The 21,199-nt window shown below is 36.2% G+C and overlaps 4 protein-coding genes across 4 annotated transcripts; 1 reads left to right on the top strand and 3 right to left on the bottom strand.

Moving 5' to 3' along the window:
- Positions 1-492: 492 nt before the first annotated feature.
- Positions 493-3,365, top strand: LOC113772239. Its single transcript, XM_027316835.1, has 2 exons — positions 493-1,818; positions 2,474-3,365. Exons 1-2 carry the CDS (start codon positions 1,155-1,157, stop codon positions 3,088-3,090), a joined length of 1,281 nt encoding a protein of 426 aa, XP_027172636.1. The 5' UTR covers positions 493-1,154; the 3' UTR covers positions 3,091-3,365.
- A 2,116-nt stretch (positions 3,366-5,481) lies between these two features.
- Positions 5,482-8,823, bottom strand: LOC113772086 (putative anthocyanidin reductase). The gene is made up of 6 exons (XM_027316628.1): positions 8,375-8,823; positions 7,137-7,304; positions 6,777-6,994; positions 6,535-6,694; positions 5,930-6,140; positions 5,482-5,853 (listed from the first exon to the last, which is right to left on the bottom strand). The coding sequence occupies exons 1-6, from the start codon at positions 8,526-8,528 to the stop codon at positions 5,709-5,711; spliced, it is 1,056 nt and encodes a 351-aa protein (XP_027172429.1). The 5' UTR covers positions 8,529-8,823; the 3' UTR covers positions 5,482-5,708.
- Positions 8,824-9,283: 460 nt separating this feature from the next.
- LOC113772172 (50S ribosomal protein L24, chloroplastic) lies at positions 9,284-12,430 on the bottom strand. Its single transcript, XM_027316744.1, has 4 exons — positions 12,244-12,430; positions 10,966-11,004; positions 10,111-10,341; positions 9,284-9,904 (listed from the first exon to the last, which is right to left on the bottom strand). The coding sequence occupies exons 1-4, from the start codon at positions 12,334-12,336 to the stop codon at positions 9,698-9,700; spliced, it is 570 nt and encodes a 189-aa protein (XP_027172545.1). The 5' UTR covers positions 12,337-12,430; the 3' UTR covers positions 9,284-9,697.
- Positions 12,431-13,735: 1,305 nt separating this feature from the next.
- Positions 13,736-19,039, bottom strand: LOC113770920 (calcium/calmodulin-regulated receptor-like kinase 1). Its single transcript, XM_027315545.1, has 8 exons — positions 18,769-19,039; positions 17,521-17,885; positions 17,065-17,218; positions 16,096-16,222; positions 15,270-15,355; positions 15,074-15,145; positions 14,701-14,904; positions 13,736-14,342 (listed from the first exon to the last, which is right to left on the bottom strand). The coding sequence occupies exons 2-8, from the start codon at positions 17,832-17,834 to the stop codon at positions 14,007-14,009; spliced, it is 1,293 nt and encodes a 430-aa protein (XP_027171346.1). The 5' UTR covers positions 17,835-17,885; positions 18,769-19,039; the 3' UTR covers positions 13,736-14,006.
- Positions 19,040-21,199: the final 2,160 nt, after the last annotated feature.

The following is a 21,199-nucleotide window of genomic DNA, read 5'->3' as shown; positions in this document are numbered from 1 at the left end:
ATATTTTCTTTGACTCTGTAAAAATTGGTGATTTGTTTTTTTCTTGGTAGATAATGATGAAAGACCGAAAAATTCAGTTATCGTAGTCAATCCTGTCGATATGTTGTTACCAGCAATTCATGGAATTGACATGCAATCAATTAATGCAACATGTATGAGCAAAGAGCAGCTCTAGTTGTACTACTCTTATTCAATTGCATATGAATCTTGAATGTCCATGGATATCATCAGGTTCATATTTACCGCCGTCCCTTTTATGATTTATCCCTCCAGTTATATAATTAATACTGATCAGTTTCAGTATAAGGCCCGTTCCCGTACTTGTGTCCTGCATTCATATGTATCTGTAATGCAGTAATGCGAGCGAGCACAGTTGCATCAAAACCACTGGGCTTATTCCTTGGTTGGATTGGATTTTTATTTAAAAAGAGAAGATGCAGACTTGTGGGTTCATTTAATTCGAATGAGGTGACAACTGGTGTCAGGCAATTTCAATTTCCTTGTCCCAGTTTTGAACTCTTTACTGTGTTTGCCACAATCGAATGAATTACTGCTATATTTATTATTGCTGTCACTACTTACCAAACCAGCCCACCGCAAGGTAAGTTTGCCATGTTCACACAGTCCAGATTGTCATTTTCTTGAATTTCATGGTATGCCTATTAACCTGCACTCCTATTTGTTAAGGAAAGAAAATTCCTCCCTCTTATGTTTTGGCTATCTTATTTTATGTCTGGTTTGAGTCGATTATCTTTCATATTTCTCATGCTTCACTGACACCCAATCAAATGAATAGAACTCCTAAGCAGTAGTCTTCATGTGATGTAGCTGGATTGCATACGTTGTGTAAGACAGTTTTGACAACTTTCATGGGTGTCTTTTGAGGAGTTCCTTTTTAAATTTACTAGTAAGTTAACTAGTACTATCATGAAGATGCAGTTCGGGTGGTTTCTTTTTGTTTCTCAATATGAGAAGGGAACTGCATACAAGTGATGTCAGGCTAGAGTAAAGATTGTTGCTTTCTTGAAATTTAGTTTGTACTTTCAGCTTCTTTGAGGTCGAAAAAGGGGATGGATAGCTTTGCAAAAGGATAAGCTTTTGATGGAAGTACTTTAAGCAACAGAGAAAAGTTGCTTTAAAGTTGTATAGAAAGAATGAAGGAGGGGAAGAGTATGCCAACAGTATGGTTTTCCTTGAAGAAGTCTTTACACTGCAAATCAGAGCCATCTGATGTTCATGATCCAAAATCGAGGAAGCACTTGAGTGCTATATTGACTAAGAAAGCAGGCAGGTCTGGTTGTTCTAGGTCTATAGCAAATCTTAAAGATGTTATTCATGGAAGCAAGAGGCACATGGAGAAACCCCCTAGCTGCAGTCCAAGATCCATAGGAAGCAGTGAATTTCTCAACCCAATAACCCATGAAGTGATTCTTAGTAATTCAAGATGTGAGCTCAAAATCACAAGCTTTGGAGGGTACCCAGAAGGTTTTGGTGGCGGTGGTGGTAACTGCAGTGAAAATGGTGGTGGCTCAACTTTTGTTGGCACTTTAAGGCCCGGCACACCTGGGCCTGGAGGGCACCCTACAATGCACTATTTTAATCCTTCATATAGGTATCCAGCAACTCCTCCTAGGAAAACGACTGCCCTTCTGACAGAGAGGGAAGCCTGTGGGTTTGCGGGAAGTGGTTTTCCTCCAAAACCAAGGGCTTCCCTTGAGATGGATGGTAATGGAACTTCTTCTGTTACATGTCACAAGTGTGGAGAGCAATTTGGGAAGTTTGAAGCTCTTGAAGCACATCATTTATCCAAACATGCTGGTGAGTACTAGTATCTTCTTTCCTGCTTCCTTTCTTGTTTCCCTACAAATCCATAAAGAAATTAAAAAAAAAATTATAAAGAAATCTCCATTCTGCTGAAGAATACCTTTTCCAACTTCCAAGCACCTTTCTCCAACCTTACTTTTCACTTTGTTCACACCATCAATGTTGAATACGAATTGAGCCCTTGAACTAGAAAGCTTAATAAATCACTGGTGATGGGATCTTAATAATTGTTTGAGCTTTTATCAGTAATTTCTCATAGAGCTCCTTTCCGATTTCTGTATGCTTTTGATTGTTGTTATTTGCCAGTAGCCCAATTTCCCTCTCTATGTATTTCTTAGTCGTACAGAGGACTGATGTTAAGTTCTTTGCTTCTCCAGATAACTGTATCTAAATATTTCTAAGTTTGTCATTTCTCTGCAAATGCAATTGGATGGCTGCTTACTCAACTTCCGTCTAATGTACCACCTCATATCTGATTAAAAGTAAAGTTAATATAGGTTGCTTCAGTTTCGAAACTCTAATTCTTGCTCCTAATGAGGTCTGTCAGGTTGCTAATTAACTAGTAACATATGATTGAGGGCTGCAAACTGAGCATGAAACTAGTTGGATCAGTATTTTAACTCAACTTTGCATGTTGATCGTTACACAGTAACTGAACTTGCGGAAGGTGATTCATCAAGGAAAATTGTGGAAATAATTTGTCGGTCGAGCTGGCTAAAATCCGAGAGCCATTGTGGTCGAATTGAAAAAGTTTTGAAAGTTCACAACATGCAGAAAACTCTGGCTCGGTTTGAAGAATACAGAGAGATGGTAAAGGTCAAGGCCAGTAAGCTCCCAAAGAAACATCCTCGGTGTCTTGCAGATGGTAATGAACTTTTAAGGTTTTATGGTACAACAATTGCGTGCTCTCTTGGCATGAATGGAGCCTCCAGTCTTTGTGCATCTGATAAGTGCTGTGTGTGTCGAATAATAAGAAATGGCTTTTCTACCAAGAAGGAACTTAAAGGTGGAATTGGTGTTTTCACAACTTCTACTAGTGGAAGAGCTTTTGAATCGATAGAAATCTTTGAAGTTGGAAGAAAAGCAGTCTGCAGAGTAATAGCAGGGAGAGTGCATAGGCCTCTGGAGAACATGCAAGAAATGATTGGCCAGACGGGGTTCGATTCATTGGCTGGGAAAGTAGGCCTTTATTCCAACATAGAGGAACTGTATCTGCTCAATCCTAGAGCTCTTCTTCCTTGCTTTGTAGTGATTTGTAAAACCTGAAGAGCAGAAATTCGAGACTAAATTGATGTTGTGAAGATTTTGCTTTAAGGCACAGGATTCTGTTGTGCTCTTTTGGAGCAATATCAATTTTTGCATCAAAATTTCGTCCTCTTTATGCAGTGTGAGAGCAATTGTAAGAGTTCTTTATTTTTCGCTTTTGCAAGCAGTGTATTGTTGTAATCCAAGAGGCAGGTGTTTCTCCTTTGTGATTTCTCGAGTTCCCTTTTGACTATGCCAATGAAATCATTTGTTAAATTGCACCAATTTGCTTGCTACTTGCTGTCTCCGCAAGATATTCATTGAACATAATAAGAGAGTCTCTGGATTATTGTAGGGTATCAGAATTAGGGTCGCTTATGAGATAATTTTTTTTTGTCCAAAAGCCCTTCGTGAAAAAACTTAGGTCCTATTTGGATTGTAATTTTTTATTTTTATTTTGTAATTTTTGTATAAAAATAGACTATGTTGATGTAATATATATGACATAAAAAGAGAATATAAAAATGTTTCTTTCGGACTGGTGCTTTTCACTTCTCCAAGCATAAGGGCAGTGATAACGGTTAAGGTTAGAATAGGGGGGCCTATATGGTTGTTTACCGTAGCAAAATAAGGAAATCCATCGGCCCCTTTTTTTCAGAGCTAAAATAGAATAGAACGTATCTTAGTATGGGTAATCATTTTATTGCTGCAACTCAACATCTCTGCGGAAATCCAATAATGTTTCCTGGCGCATGCCAACTCATAAATGTATCCATTGCCTCCAGAAATTTTTGGATAGAAACTCATTTGCTAGTCTTGAATGCTTGAAAGAGACCAGCGGTCTTGCTGCTTAGAACAGCTAAAAACAAGACAAAAGCAAATATTCAAATTACTTGGCATTTACTGCTGATTTAGACCCTTCATCCTGTCGAAACTGTCTTCTTTCTGGCCTCACTTCATCTCATCCATTGACTGAGAAGATCCCATTAAAAAACTTCTTTCTCTTTGTTTTTTCTCTTGGAACTTCTATTGTGAAAGTTGCAGCTAGAAGTTGACGAAAGTGCCAAGCAGTAATACTAGTAGTTAAAGACTGACAAACTACTACTCGTAGTTTATAATGGTTTATAGGTTAGGATAACTATAAAAGTCCTTAATTATCACAAGTAAACAAAAGAATATTTCAGACACAAGAAGCAAACAAAAGCTACAAACGTATCTCTCCTTCCTTTTGGCTCAGGAACTCCACAAAAGTGGCTGGAAAAACCAGGAAGACCCATAGCTCCTCTGCTGCAGTTTCTGAACTAGAAACAGCTTCTGCATATGGGATGTTTTCGTTTTTTTTTTTGGTATTATGGAATATACAAGATGGTTGTGGATTTCGGTTGTTCAAATTTATCTCTTCCTAACGTTTGCTTGAAAATCTCCTCCTGTATTTGGATTCCAGGCAGAGTAGACTAGTAGTACCACAAGAACAAACTTTAAAACTGCAAGTCGAATTCAGTTAGTTACTTGTACTCTTGATTTTATAGAACTTTATTATAGTTATTGAGTCAGCAGAAGCTGCATAACCCAGAACTTAATTGATTTTCCTCACACCTGCTCGCCTGAATTCTTGCCTGATTAAGTGCCTTAAAAGTTAGCGATGATGGCGCAACAACACATGTTTGTTTACTTAGTATACATGAGTTGATTTCTCCTACAGTACAGAAGCAATATGTCCATTTATTACTGATGACGATTCTGCATTGTCATTTAATGGAGCTTCCTGCTCCAAGCAATAGTTCAAGGGGGAGTAGGAAAAGCTTGACTGGAGAGTACAATTACATCATGTGTCTTCTAATAGTCACTCTTCGATACTTATTTTCTTAATCGAAAGCAACAATTCAGAATTCTTCCGTTTGTTATAATTGACTTCTCCTTCCTATCTTTTCTGAACAAAACTTGGATGACATACTTCTAAGTAGAGCTCATTACTCAGCTTTCTGCTTCAATACCAAGTTACTCAAAGACAAATAACAGGTTACCTATGCTACTACATTGATTCAGCGTACTCTTAATTATTTTAATCTTTTGATACCTTCTTTATTTTTTATTTTTATTTTTATTTTTTGGGGTGGGTAGATAGATGGTTGCCAAGTTCTCTTGAGCAGTTCAGTGAGTAATAAAAGAGAGAGAGAGAGAAAGCTTATTATATCTGTAACCATTTTTAGAGTAGTATTACTGTACCAACGTCGTTTTCCATCTGATTGTTGAGAAATTCCAATTTTTCTACTCTAGCCTAGCCTGGCTGAGATATGCAATCGAATTTGAAGTCGGTAGACTAATAAAAAGTTGTCATCTGCTTACATGGTGATATTCAATCTGAACTCTTAAAGAGGCCATACCAAATCAGAAAGAACGTACAGAAGAAGCTAATAAAATCAGCACTGGTTTTTACTGCCAGATGCAATAATCTATCACATAAATTATCACGTCCACACACTTTCCTCGTTTGGGGAGTAGATGGTAAAGACTACAGATTCGACAATTTACAGTGTTGGTCCTGTACTACGATCTTCCCTTCATTTTTTTTAACAATCCCAGAATTGCCTTGTAAAGTTCTTGTCAGACATCAAAATTCTCCGCTTCTTTCAGTCATTTTAGAGTCTAAATCCACAGGCAATACATTTCTCAACAGCTTGCTGTATTATATCCTGCACATCATACTTGAAGCTGAACCCCAAATCTGTCAACTTCTTCGAAGAAATTTCTGCTGGAATGGACTCATTCTTAGCCTTTACAAGCCTGAAAAATAAACAGCTATCAGTTACTCTGTTCCAAATCAATTGGAAGCCATTTATTACTGACTGTGGAGAAAAACCTCTGCAAATTAGAGCAAGGATACTCCTCCATGAGGTAATCAACAAGTTCAGCCATTCCACAACTACGTGAGCAGCACATATATCGACCTTCTGCTCTAGCATCCTCCATGACGAAAATATGGGCATTGCATATATCTTCAATGTGAACTAAAGCAATCGAACCCATTCTAGAGTTTACACCAACTAGAATTGGTAATAGTTGAGGGTCACCTTCAGGAGTCAGCAACTGCAGTTAGAATCAGCTGCCTTATGATGTTCAAACACAAGTAAGCCATCCAAAAGTTAAGATGTATGAAAACCAAATTATCTTCGATGAACAAATGTCGACAAAGATGTACCTGTGTTACTTCAATGGACATGTAGAATCATATTTGCACTTCGAAAGTATCAGAACGCCAAATGAATATGAATTTACTCCATCATTCAGATACCGAACAAAGATTTTACTGTAGACTAGTTATTTCCTTGAGATTCCCTTAAAAGATCAATCTTTATCTGATTCGTTAACCAATACTATGCAACTATTTGCCTTACTGCCTTAGAACTGAACTTAAGCTTTTCAATGCAAAAGATTAAATGTAGATAATGGTTCAAGCATAGTAACCTGTAATTGGTGACAAGAGAACTCGGATGCTTGTTGGAACTGTTGAAGTGAGGAACGGACCAGCAACAGTCGCAGTTATCACAGACCTTAAGTCAATTCCATTTTCATGTGCAAATTGGAAGGCTGCTTCCTCTGTCAGAATCTTTGTCAATGCATAGACCTGGCAAGCATCATTGTAATAAAACAACTGTGGGCTCTCATCAACAATATTCTCAAAAGAATAGTTGAAGGGAGAACATTACCCATCCGGTTGGTTTGTGTTTCCAGACACGATTAATAGGAACCTTGCAGGATTCATCAACAAGATCTCTCCAGTTCTCTGAGCTGTCTTTGGCAGTCATAGTACTTATTGATGATGTAAAAACAACCCTTCTCACAGAATTCGTTCTTGAGCAAGCTTTGAGCACATTCAAGGTTCCTTTAATTGCAGGTTCAATGACATTTGTCTGGACATAACTGTCTTAAGACCAAAAGGTTGTTGAAGTTTAGCATTCCGATGGACTTGGGTCCGTGAAATTCCTACTGACAACCACACTGATTTTCTGAAACCACTCCAAAAGTAAAACTACCCTATGTCATCAGAATAATGCACAGAACATTACCAACATTCTCTTCCACTGGAACCTCAAATTGCATCGAAGCAGCAACATGGAATAAGCCACTGCAACCTCTCACAGCAGCATCAAAGCTCCCATCTTCCTGTAGATCTGCTTTGAAGATTCTCAACCGCTCTCCTCCATCCCACTCTTTTAAAAGATTCAGTGATTTCTCTGAGAAGTTCAGGGAAACTTTTAATTGCAGCATAAGACTTAGTGCTGGCATAATTTGGAGCAGAATGATCATGGTGAATTTTATATATCTTTCATATAAATCTTCCATAAGTAGACCACGTTATGACAGCATAAAATTACGTCAATCATAATAGATAACAAAAATTTTCCTTCCATCATTCAATCCATTCTTTTTCCAGACAAAAGTGTAAGTACTGCAGCGTCAGCTGCAGAAGTGCTATGAAATCCAGCAAAGAAAGCCCTTGGTTGCATCATGTGATACTACTAAGACCCTAACCAGATGGTGAGGTACTTCTCCTGAGTCCTGGATAACCCCAATATCTAAAGACTGTTTTCAGCACAAAAACAGGAGGCTTGTCTTCATCACCAAGTGCAATTATCTGGTGTATTTTCTTGGTATATTTTATTGCTCCATTACCAGTTTGAATGACAGAAAGAGAGTCGCCACTGTTCAATTTGATTAATCACGGGCAAACTTGATCTATTTCTAGGAATTCAGAATCCCAAAGTAAAATGCTACTTAATTCAGATATCATTCTAAGAGTAATGATGAATACCTTACGGTAACTTTTTTGCAGACCAAGCTCTTGCATTCTCAAGCATGACTATTTTACACAGAAAGTGCAACAGATAAAGCATTTTTACACGCCAAAAGAAAGAATTTACATCCACAATTGGCCTACACTAAGCATATTAGTACTAGTTCTGGAGCAAAGGCCAGAGGCCTTAAATAGCAATCACTGTTCTAAGGTGAACATCATATGTTCGAATCTGACAAAAGAATTAGCCAAGTCGGTGAATGAAGCCCCAAGTCCAACTCAAGCTGCAATATCCTGCTAGTACTATAAACAGGCTTTCACCCGGAAATCATTTCGCCATAATGTTGATTAATCGGTAATACTAATTTGGTACTTGAAACATAGATAATAGCTAACCAATTAGTAGTGTTTGAACATCTTTAAATGGTAACCAACTTTGGAACTTAATGAAACATTTTACTAGTTGTAAAAGAACAGTGAGCAAAAAAGGAAAAAAAAATTTATACGGACCAGGGCTGCGGACAGTGGCGTGAACCCGGTAGCCTCTTTGAAGGAGGGATTTCACCAGCCATGACCCAATGTAACCCGATGCTCCGGTCACACAGTATGTGACGGGGCTTTCTTCTTGGCTCCTCCCCTCGTCTCTTGCTGCTATATCTTCCATTAATATAGGTAAGCAAACCTATATGAATTCGACCGCCAAACTTTTAGTACTTGTACTACTAGAACTGGATCAAATCCCTCCACAAGATTAAGTAAATTATGATGAATTAAGCTGGTGATTCTTCTTTCCGCAACCGTATGTGACTAATCTTGTGTAATTAATCAAACACCAGTTCTGAAGGAAGCATGGAAGTAATGGAGCATAGAGAAAGACCGAGACAAGACAGCTTCCTCCTTCATCAATGACCCTGTTTCTCGTTCTGCGCTTGTATTTGCAACAAATTAATGCCACCCACTTCTTTCTGGAAAAATGCATCATCTTCTTTTTTTTTTTATTTTTTTCCCAGGAAAGTGGGGTATGAATCGTCACGCATGCATAAGCGCAGGTTCAGGGAACGGGGACACTTGATGAATTAAATATAAGCTCTCGCGTGTGATTTAAATAATTATGCAGTTGGCAAATGTCTGAGGTGTGATTAGCCAATAGGATCTTTCATAATCACCCCCTCGTTCATCACCATAAACTGAACTCATGTCCTCCTGATCAGCATTCGCTAGCTGGTATTTTAACCTGTAAATCATGTTTATTGCCTCGGATAATTACTAACAAGCTAGTGAAACTATTATGCCGCACTTCATTAATCTATTTTTGTACAGCCATAACATAAAAAAGGATAAATATAATAGCTCTGCCGGTTGCCTATATTGCTTTTTTCTCATCAAACGTTGTACAAAATTCCCACTCATTTTCAAGGGTGAAACTAAAATGTACCGATCACATGGATATACATATATTCCCACGTGGGCTACAATATTTGTGAGGAGTAGTTGGGCCACGTTGTGGCCCAATCTATATCCACAGTTATGTCAACCACCAAAACCCTGCCTCAGCCTAATTTCAAGTTCGGGGCCAAGCCCCCCATCTAAGCAATCCATTGGGCCGTTATTCGGCCCAATCATTTTTTCATATATATATATATATATATTTTTTTTTTTTTTTCTTACGCAACTCCCTTAAAATTGATAGAATAGCAAGAAGCCCATATTTAGGGACAAGAAGATATACATTGACAAGCAAAAAGATAAAATACATGAGATGAGATGGGGATTGAATAACATCCTAATGCCCCATAATGGTTAAATTCGAGGATTGAATGTGTGATCACCCTACTAAGAGGCAGCAACTGCTTCTGTTTTCTCCTCTTTCTTCTCCTTGATCACTCTCTTCCAGTTCTCTGCGCTGTCAATTATTTCTCCAGTCTTGATGAGGTACCGGACGTGCTTTCCGTTGTCTAAGGTTTTATGACCTACACGGCTCGCTACATTTTGTTCCTTGGAATATAGCATCACGTTTGAACTGTGAATGGGTGCTTCTATCTGAAACCATCCAGCCCCAGACGTAAAATTATCAAAGAAATGTTAACTGGGAAGTGCGGAAAAGTTTATCATTAATGAAACGAATCTGAATTACAGAAAATATTAACTACCTCCCTAGTAGTATGACATGAACATCTTTACAGTGGAAAGAAACCCAACAAGCAGAATAGATGGGTGTATGGACAAATATTACAAGTATTGATTACCTTTATAATTTGACCTGGTTCATCCTCCCCCCTACTCTTCACATGCTTGGTCTTCAAGTTGATTTCTCTCACTTTAATGGTACTGTTATGCTTAAATATCTCAGTGATTTCTCCAGTTTTACCTTTGTCCCGTCCAGATATGACTTTTACTGTATCTCCGACCTTAACATGCATCTTATGTAGCACCGGAAGGCTGTTTGGCTTGCAATCTTTGCGCTCCCATCGCTTGAGCTGCGCATAAAAAAAAAGGCCAAAAGAACCATGAATAAACGATACAATAACCCTCTTCTTTGCTGAATTGCCTAAAATACAATAAGTCTCTATTTCTTGTCAGTCCTAATGGACACGCATTTTAGTATGTGCCATACAATAGATCCTGCTCAATCACCATCAGTTAACTGAAGCAATTTCAGAAGCCTCAGATGTTCAAATAGAAGACCCTCCCGTCATCAGAAAGAGGAAACAGGTAGAACACTGAGCAGCAGTTTAAATGTTGTAATACTTCAAACGTTGGTCCAATGCAGTCAGTTTAACAAAGCAAATATCCTGCATTCATCCTCACAAAACATTTCCTAAGAATAATGGTGATTTCACATGCCATTCCTACTATTTAGTTTACTATTAAGCTTTCTGAGCTCACAATGAAGCTCTCGATATCAGGATAGTCAAGATGAAAGTTTTTTGATTAATGAGAAATGCATTCTAGACATTTTGAACAGAGTCTGCAGCATTGTGTTCTTGTTTTTTCAGTTTGTACTTTGCCATGTGCACATCAAGCTTTGTCTATGTTGATTAGCAAAGATAGAAAGAACATAAATTCTGAAAATGAGCATGATAAATTGATAAATAGCTAACCTTTGCTGAGATAGAACGGGGATTCTCTGTGGGCACAACCTGCATCACATAAAAGAAAGAGGCACTAATGCAGGGATGAGCGATTTTAAATTCCAGCATTCAAGGGGGGAAGGGTTAGGTTGGGGGGTAAGGGCAGATTGTAAGTAGAAGGCCCTAGGTTCAAGACCTCCTACTTACCAAAAAAAAAATTAATTAATTAATTAAAAATTAAAAAAAAAAAAAAAAAATCCAGCATTCAAAGTGAAGTAAACAACAACTTTATTAGAGAACAGCAACTGAAGACAACTACTATTGTAGAAACTACAAGAACCAGTACTACTTAACACAAGTTTTGGAAATCAGTCGACGACTTAGTATTTCTTTAATGAGTACTCCATACATTCAGGGTTCTGAGATCTGGTATTCTAAGCATTAAACGATACCCTGTAAAACTATAAAGTTACTAATCATTTCTAATTGCGCTACTGCAAGTTCAAATAAATCCACAGGCATTGGGATCTCGGAAGACTATACGTCCCCTTAAGACAAGTCCTATAGAAACTAATGAAATGCAGTTTTTTTTTTTTAATTTCTTGTGATGATGATAAGACGACTTTTCCAGAAAGACTTTACACAAAAGTTGGAAGACGAAATCAAGGCAACCATTTCCGTCTTGATTTTGAAAACACAGATTAGAGATCAATAGCCAAAAAGAGTTTCACTTAAAACAGAAGACATATCATAAATTTCTCCATATAGGAAAACTTTTCAACACATGTAACCAGAAAATTGGGAAAATAAACTTATGCACATGAAGCAGCAAGCTGCTACTCCCATAATGCACATATCTCCTCCCCTTTCTAGATACAACAAAATATTACTCTGCTTCAGCCCAATGAATAGAAGAATTTCCTCCCCTCTTCTAAGATATAAAAACATAGTGACTAATTTACAGGAAATAATATATTGAACTTTTCTTTTAGCCACAAAATGTTTCAAATGGTCCAAACATTCTTGATCCCAATTAAGAGCAACAAAGTATTCCTCAAATAATGACGAAGAAAGATATGTCTGAAACAGAAAAGCCTAAAGCCTTATGAAGCAATACAATTCCTCAAAGAAGGAAAGAAAGAAAAATAAAAGCCCCCAATGAATATTAACCACTACCACTCAAGAAAGTACAAGAAATAAATCCACATTCTCCAAGAACTTCAAAGAAGTATTCGATGGAGCTGAATTAGCAGTTCTTTCATTTATGAACATGAAACAAAGATTAGGGAAATGAATGGGGCGGCGTACTTGAGGTGGGCAGAGAGGGACGGAGAAGCGTTGGCCGAGAAAACTGTTGGAGGAGAGAGAAAGAGAAGTGAAGGAGCTCTGTAGAGCTGCCATGGCTCTTCGCAGCTGCAGACTAACAGGGGAACAAAGAAGTAGAAGGAACAAGATAGAGTGCTACTCCAATCTAGCTGAATTTTGTGGATTAATCAATCCGACCCGTATGGCCTGACCTTTTCAACCCGACCCCAGAATTAATCTCTTAAAACTATTTTTAAAACTTTCGACTTGTCTCTCTCTCTCTCTCTGTCTCTCTTTCTTTTGGTTTTATTTCTCTTTTTTTGAAAATTTGATTTCACTTTTACCATAGGGAGAAGAGGATAACTAAAGTGAAATTTGATAAGTTGATTTTTTAATTATTGAGAATTTGGGAATTGATTTCGACATTTCAAATTCATAACCCAAATTTTTGCCTCATTATCAAACATTTTTCAAACATTTTTTATTCATTTCTCTCCAAATTTTCAGAAAAAACATTTTGTTAAGTCCCCAATTTGTTGCCATTCACCATTCCTTGTTCTTCACCACCCCCTCCCAAAGAAAAAAAATCTTTAGAACTTAGACTTCCTACACTCATGAAGATGAGCACTTTTTTTTTTCGTATCTATCCCAAATGACGAGCCTTTTTCCTTTTTACGAAGGTAATTTATCAATTTACTATTATAACCATATTTAAGGCCCGTTTGAGGTTGTAATCGTTTATTTAAAAATACTTTTTTAGTAGATTTTTTAATAAAAGTACTTATTAACTACTTAAGTATTTTTAAATTAAATATATTGTTTGAAAATATAATTCAATAAGTATTTATTGCATTGGATAATGTATAATTTAAAATTTTTTAAAAGTGGTTATCTCTTTATTTGGTTCATAATATAGGATAAAATGATTACATTTAATTTTTTTTGAAATCACAAAATCTACTTTAAAAGCACCAAATTTGAGTTTCTGCTAAGAGTACTTTTAACACCAAAAACTCTACACCTAATTTTATAAGATGATATTCACCAAACACTTTAAAAGTACTTTTAACACTTAAAAATGCTTTTTTACCAAAAAGCACCGCAACCCTAAACGGGACTTAATGTGTATCTTTATCAACAAATATGTTACTCTACTAATTCAATTATTTTAATAGGAGTTATCAATACAATTCTAAAACTAAATATTAATAGAAGGGTACATGAGGTAAGTATTAAACAAAAAAAAAATTGCATTAAATATAACTTGCCCTTCTTAATATGTACTACTATAACAAAAGAAGTAGGCCTAGACTACTAGTACAAGAGAAATTTTTCTCGTTTGCTTGTTTGGTGGATAACTATGCACACTCAAACGAGGTTTACTCCCTTCTCGAACACAGCAATTATCCAAAAGAGACAGAAAACAGTGGGAAGAGAAGACTAAAACCAATACAGCAATTAAAGAAACATGAAAGGAGACCAAATTCCCTCCCAATGGGAAAATTGCTCCAAGTGCTCTCCATTTCCATCACAACTGTCTAAGAAAGTTAAATGCATGCCTAACTTTTTCCTTTTTTTTCTTTTTGTTCAATCTTTTTCTTTTACACAGATGTACAAAAATTTGGGGGAAGGAAGAAGCGAAAGATGGGGCTGTTATGTTACAGTGAAATCACAAGTCGAGAGGACTCGTCCATTCCTATCTATCAAACACATACTTTACAGGTCAAAACAAACGGAAAAAATAAACCACCATAAAAAGGTGTCGGCTACACTTCACAGGAGTCAGCGGTGCTCTCCACAGATTCCATGCGCCGATGTCCAGACATAGGACTTCGATGGGTTGATTGATCAATGTTGATTGTAACCTCATCTGCTGTAGCAGACAAAGATTTCTTGTGATGCTTCCTCTGATTTCTCAACTTGATAACCCGTGACAGTACCTGTACAATGTCCCTCATGGAGGGCCGTTTTTTAGGAGCGCGATTTACACATTTGAATCCCAGAGTTGCCACGTCATTCAGCTCTTGCAAATCATATTTCCCATCAAGACGAGAATCAACAATTTCTTCCCAACCAACATTCCCTTCAGTATTCATAGCCGCCTATTACCAATAGGTTCACTTTTTCAGAAAAAGGAAGTTCATGCAGGAAGGGAGATAAATTGAAGTTACATCTACCGAGCATGGTACAGCAGATGTATGGATAATGAGAATTGTGTTTGTATACAGGATAATAGAGCATCGTTAATATGGCAAAGCCATAGTGTCCAGTATTCTGCACTATTGCATCAATCACAATGGACGATTAATATCTTCAGGAACAAGACAATTTGGTCATAAGCAATTCATCCAGTTCCTCTAGAAGCTACTTATGTCTACAATTAGCACTTCATATATTTGCTCCCTTTTGCTTTGATTAGATTGTGCTTCACATGCTAAAAGAAAGGCAGAAACAACTTACTAGTTCAACATATTCCATTAGTCCTTGAAGCGGATTTCTTCCTGCAACAAGTTCAAATAGCAGCACGCCATAACTATAAACATCGCTTTTCTTAGTAAAGGCCCTTGTTGATATATATTCAGGGTCAAGATATCCAAAAGTTCCCCGAATATTTGACACATGCTTGCTGACCATTTCTTCCCTTGACAGCCCAAAATCAGCCACCTGTTAAAACAGCACATCCGTAATTAATATAAGCCCCAAAAGCAACATGCAAGAACAAGAATGTTCCAACTCCTGCTGAACAATGCAAGAAAATGACGATACAAAAAGTGAAGCTACATAAATGCTGCAGATAGCTAACCATAGAATCAAGAAAATTAGAATCACGTACCCTTGCCCTCATGGACTCATCCAACAGAATATTGGAAGATTTAATGTCACGGTGTATCACAGGAGGAACTGCCTGCAAATAATATGTCAATAACCCAGAAAGGAAAGCCATAACCTCCACAAATGCATCAGCACAAAAAGGATTTTGCTAAGTATAACTATGGCAAAGAATCAAATGCAACAAAATAGCAGCTTACCCCATCATGTAGATACTCCAAGCCCCTTGCAACATCCAGCGCAATTTGAACCCTCAACTCCCAGCTCAAAGGTTCAAGCTCTTCACCTGCACAACAAAATAGTAAGCATTCATGCAATCCTTTGATGACTAATATAATAAGATTAACTGGAAATTGGTTTCTCTAATTTGCAAAAGATAGCTCGTTTAACTTTAAGGACTTGATAACAAGCTAAAAGTTATATGCCGCTTGTCCGGAAATACAACCGAGAGGGATTTGGTGGCTTTTTTACTTAATAAAATTTCACTTGCCTGCTCTAATCTATGAAATAAGTTTCATAACCACAAGATTGCCAATTTCTCTAGGTTTAGAGCTCTAATATTGAAATTCTAACTAAACAGGCTGCATTTAGCAAGAAAAGATGTCATGTCAGTCTTTTGACAAATGCATTCCCTACCTAAAGATCATAAACCTTCCTCCTTCATGGGCAGAACTTTGAGCCGTGTTCTATGTTACAATCCAAAATTGTGCACTTAATTTGTAATTTCAGTGTTTCATTGAGCATAAAGTGCTTTTAACTGCTGGATAATGGAATAGCTCAAGACGGCTTGTGATTAAGGATGATAAACTACATAGACACATAGTTTCCCCACTTATGTAGAAATGATGCATCTATATATCGCTCACTTAATCATAAGGCCATCCATTTACGTGGGTGAAGAATGTCTAGTGTAGGAAAACTTTTGGCTCTTTGGAATCAGAGGCTCATATTCCTGCTTTATTCTGTTATACGTATTTCCACTAATCTAATGAGATATTTTAGGCAAATCTAGAATTAGAAACTTACTATACAAATGAGAAGCCAAACAGCCTCTACTCATGTATACATAGATAAGCATACGCTGGCCCTTTTCTGCACAGTAGCCAACCAAATTTACAAGATTCCTGTGATGTAACCTTCCAAGTAACATAACCTGACAATGAAGATGTAGTAGAATTAACGTTTAGATACATGGAAAACAGAGCAAAGGAGTTGATCAACTCCATATACGTCAGGAAGAACTAGAAATTTGCTCTGGGATGCAAGATGCCTTTTTCATCACACAAAGTCGCAATAAATATTACAACTTCAGAAGCTCGGTCTATTTACCAGATCCCAATGGTGATACCCAACTTAATGATTATATGTACAAGAAAAAACAAACCTATTTTGCTCCAGGAACAGATACATGTAGGAAAAGGAGAAAGAATGCTTAAGAGAAAAATCGCATGCAATTTCAACTCATTAATATATGGTAGGTTGCTGAGTTGGATATATCTACATTTTGCAAAGTGGACTATTTATCTTTCAGCCGTGGGGACTTCTTCAATATTTATGTCTTTTTGCTTTTTTAAGGTAATAATTAATTGCCTTCCTTTTTCACTTCCTTGCTTATAGTAACGTTCAATCAATTTATTAATTTTCACCTTAGACATATTCGTATCAGTTATGCCTTACTAAATCTTTTTATCAATCAACTTATAATTTTTTTAAAAATCTTTCAGCAAATTATTTCCCATTCAAGTAACAGGTTCAAGAACTAATTACTTTCTTAAAAGCAACCAATCACGTTTTAATTACTTTTGTTACTAACATTTTAGCCAACTGGTTTCAATATCAGCCTAAATAGTTTAAAATTTTCACAATTCAAAGCTGCCTGATGACTTGCTCATGACAGGTCTCAACTGCATGGGAGCACACATAAGGTATGCATATGGAAACAAGTAAATGGTTATAGTGGCTTCAGCCAGCAATTTAGGTTGCAATCAATAATACCTCAGCATGGAATTCTTTCTCGCCTTGCTTAGAATCAGTTGCGAGTACTTTAACAGCAACAGTCTCACCAGTTAACATCTGAGCTTTATAAACAGGACCAAACGCCCCTTGTCCAATTAACGTTGTAAAATTGACAGTTGCTTTCTGGAGATCCCTGATTGTACATCAAGAAAAACAAGACTAAGAAGCTGCGTGCTGAAGTGTAAAGCACTACACTGACATAAATATATACAACTTCTAGCACATACTTTGGAGCCCTCTGCCAAATTAGAATTTTAAGAGAGTTGATAATAACTTAGATGTGGTTTTGATTCTTTGGCACAACTCCATGAACTTTAAAGTCAGTTATTATAGTAAGTGTTACTTCTGCCTGCATTAAAAAAATTCCCAATATCTAAACAAAAGTCACCAAGCATACGATGAAACACTCTGAACTTTTATCTAAAAATCACGTACTTGTAAGAGTACTCCAGAATACCAGATGCAGAAATGATATTAGCCTTCTTGAGTCCTCCAAGCCAGAAGGAAATGCCATTATTTATACTAGTCTTTGGAGACTCTGTACCAACCGATGAATCTGATAATGCTGTGCAAGAATCAATACCATTTTGACGAATTGGGATCGTTGCTGCCCTTCTAGAACTGCTATTACCTATCTGTGATCGTTTCCTGTGGTACAAAAAGCAGAAAAATCCACCTATAGCCAAAAGCACTCCAATCACCACCCCTATCGAAATCCCAATGATTAACCCAGACGACTCGGCTTTCATCTCTTTGCTCGTTCTAATATATCCTACCTAAGATTTTTTCCATCGGCCCACCTGTTAAAATAAAATAAACTAATAAAAATCCAAATACTAATCAGCTTTGAAAATGATTCTGAAGACCCCAGAGAGAGTTCATCTAAATCAGAGATGTTATCAAAAAGTCCATAAACAGTTGATTCTTATATCTAGAGTGATTTTGAAAAAAAAAAAGAAACAGAAAAAATTGATATTGACAAAAGAAAAACAAAAAGCAAGCCATTCCACTAAAATAGGGTGGAATGCTTTTATGTGTTTAATGTATGTAGTCAGGCTGTAAATAGTACAATACTGGAGAAGGAAAAGTCTAATTCAACAACTAAAACGACGACATACAGGAGGGAAATGCAAAGCAGCAAAAGCAGACTACAGTATGAAGATTTGGTCAACTTTCCAAATCCTACATCATTGCATTACATGGGATTTAGAGATAGTGAAAATTAAATCCAGAACCCAGAAAAACAAACATCTAGCAAAAAAAAAAAAAAAACCCACACAAATTTTGTTTGAAAAAAAAAAAAAAACTTCATTAAACATATAGCAGAGCATACATAAATAAAATGCTTCCCATTTTCTTTTGCCATAATTTTATAAGCACCCAGAAAAGAAATTACGGTAAAAATAGAAATTCATCGATCAAGCAAACTAAGTTGAGATTCAAACACGGCCCAGGGGTTAAGGTCCTTGCTCCTTGTCCTGAAACAAGACATCGGTTCTCACCATCCCAAACATCCTTCCCACTCGTTCCTTCCCCACCCAGCCCCTTAAAAATAAGTGCAGATCAAAATTACAGCTGGACAAAAGCAAGAAATTAAAAACTGCCTTTTTTGCCGTAGATTTCATGCTATTACGTTTTCAAAAGAATAAGACTGCAACGGCACATTTGACGTAATTATTATACCTTTTCTCCAGTTGGTGATTATCAGCAATGAAAGTTGCAGCAGTTACTAATTAGTACTTGCTATGTTAAACAACTTCTCGAACCACCCACCACTCCAAATATTTGATTTTCTCTTTGGTTTTTGTTTCTGGTAAAAAAGAAAAACGGAAAGGAAAAAGACGAAAAGGGTTGAAAGAAAATCGAAAACTGGATGAGAAAATGTGAAAGTTGAGGGAAGGAGAAAGGAATCTTTGCGGAGTTTTAAGAGAGAGATCGAAAGCGAGAGAGAGAGAGAAGAAAGAGAGGAGTTTGATCTGTTTAGGTTGGCCACTACCAGCTTTTGGAGAACGCTGAAAAATAGTGCTCACGTAGGATGACTTTTACTGCTCCTTGGTATTCTGAGGATTAGTCTAGTAGTAATATTTTTTTTTCTAAGTGGGAGAAATCAGAAAGGAATAAATTGAAACTTGGGGGGTTTTTTTCGCAGAGCCTGTGTATTTGGGAATTTTTAAATTCCCGGTTTGTCGCCACGTTTACGTTTGAGAAGAAAACGCGCGTAATTTGTGATAATTTTGGTCTGACCAAATTAGCCCTTGTATTTTATGTGTTGATATTTCAGATTAGGGTTAATTACATTTACCTCCCCTGAGCTTTGACCATATTACCAATCAATCCCTGTAATTTGTCCAAATAACGGTCTCACCCTTTGAATGATCAAACATTTAACAAAAACCCCCTTAATGCCGAAAATGCCCTTTTTGAGGCCATATTGCATTAAAAAAAGAACATGCTTTTGTTTATTAACCTTCAAGTAATCCAAAAAAATAGAAAAAAGTTTTTGCTTATTATTTTATAAAAATCATATCTTTGCTTCCATAAATAGTTTTGAATCAATAATTATTTTAAATCTTAAAAATGAATATTAAAAATTAGATAAATTGAAAGAAAAATAAAAAAGAAGCAATTATTTTAAATCCTCAAGTATGGTTCGAATTTATGGTTCAAGGCATGTTGCGGAGAGCACAAGACATGTTTTCCTCAATTTGAACCATACTCCAGGAATTAAAATAATTTCTTCGTTTGTTATTTTTCTTTCAATTTATCTAATTTTTAATATTCATTTTTAAGATTTAAAATAATTATTGCTTCAAAACTATTTATGGAAGCAAATATATGGTTTTTATAAAATAATAAGCAAAAATTTTTTTCTATTTTTTTGGATTGCTTCAGGGTTAATAAAATAAAAATATGTTCTTTTTTTAATGCAACATGGCCTCAATAAGGGCATTTTCGGCATTAAGGGGGTTTTTGTTAAATGTTTGATCATTCAAAGGGTGAGACCGTTATTTGGACAAATTATAGGGATTGATTGGTAATATGGTCAAACCTCAGGGGAGGTAAATGTAATTAACCCTTCAGATTAAGGATTGGCAATATGCTTTTGGTCTGACCAAATTAGCAGACAATTGAGAATTTTATTTTTTTTTGTTTATCTTGATAAAGGAGAATTCTTTCTCATTCGTATGACTTTGATGATTATTACTGCTTTAAAAAAAAGCCTCCAAGTAATTGATTTTGTAGTCAAATTAGTTGCATTTGATTATTTGACCAAGCTTATAGGCCATTGAAGACTTGGGCTGGTTTGTGCAGAATTAATTAACTCAATTATGTGAAAGCATGTGCGAGTTGATATTTTATAATTTCATGAAATTGTACTTCTAACTCAAATTCAATAAACATAAGTTGTTGACTTAATCAAGTTAACCCAAATTTCACCGCTGATGATAATTTTTAATTTCTTAGATTTGTGATTGATTTTTACAGAATCGTGCTATTGAAAAATACGTAAAAACCTATGAACTTGAATACTTAAAGTCTTTGTAGATTGCTATTTTCTAAAATTTTTATAGTAAAATGTACAGTAGCAACGATATAATATGTGTGAGGTTAAAAAAAAGATAATTAAGAAATATGTTCATGAAATAAAAAAGGTAAAAAATTTTAGAGAAAATTTGCAATCCAAACAAGACATTGAACTAGCTGTTTAAGTGGATAAATTTTTTGTTAAATGGGGTGAGAGATTGAGGTGATCTAACGAGTCCAATTCAACGTGGACCAAACATTACTTATTCTTACTCGTTATAATAACACTGAGCTTTCTTCTTAGTGCTAATAATTATCCCAAAAATCATAAATCGGGATGCATAAGTTTGTTTGGATAGAGAGAATTTGGTTTGCTTAATTTATTCTCACAAATCCCAATCACCTTTTTATTTTCCCAATCACCTTTTTATCTCACATACATCACATCACAAAAAGTGCTACAGTAAATATCTCAAATAAATCATCCAAATAAAATCTTATCCAAACAAAAGACTTGGCATGATCAGAGATTGGTGAAGTTTTCAAGTCACTCATCTGACTAACTTGTTACATGGGCATTTGTGTGCAA

The sequence above is a fragment of the Coffea eugenioides genome, chromosome 5 (assembly GCF_003713205.1).
Source record: "Coffea eugenioides isolate CCC68of chromosome 5, Ceug_1.0, whole genome shotgun sequence".
NCBI lineage: Eukaryota > Viridiplantae > Streptophyta > Magnoliopsida > Gentianales > Rubiaceae > Coffea > Coffea eugenioides.
Note: the sequence above shows the minus strand (reverse complement) of the source record. Positions and strands in the feature narration are given on the sequence as shown.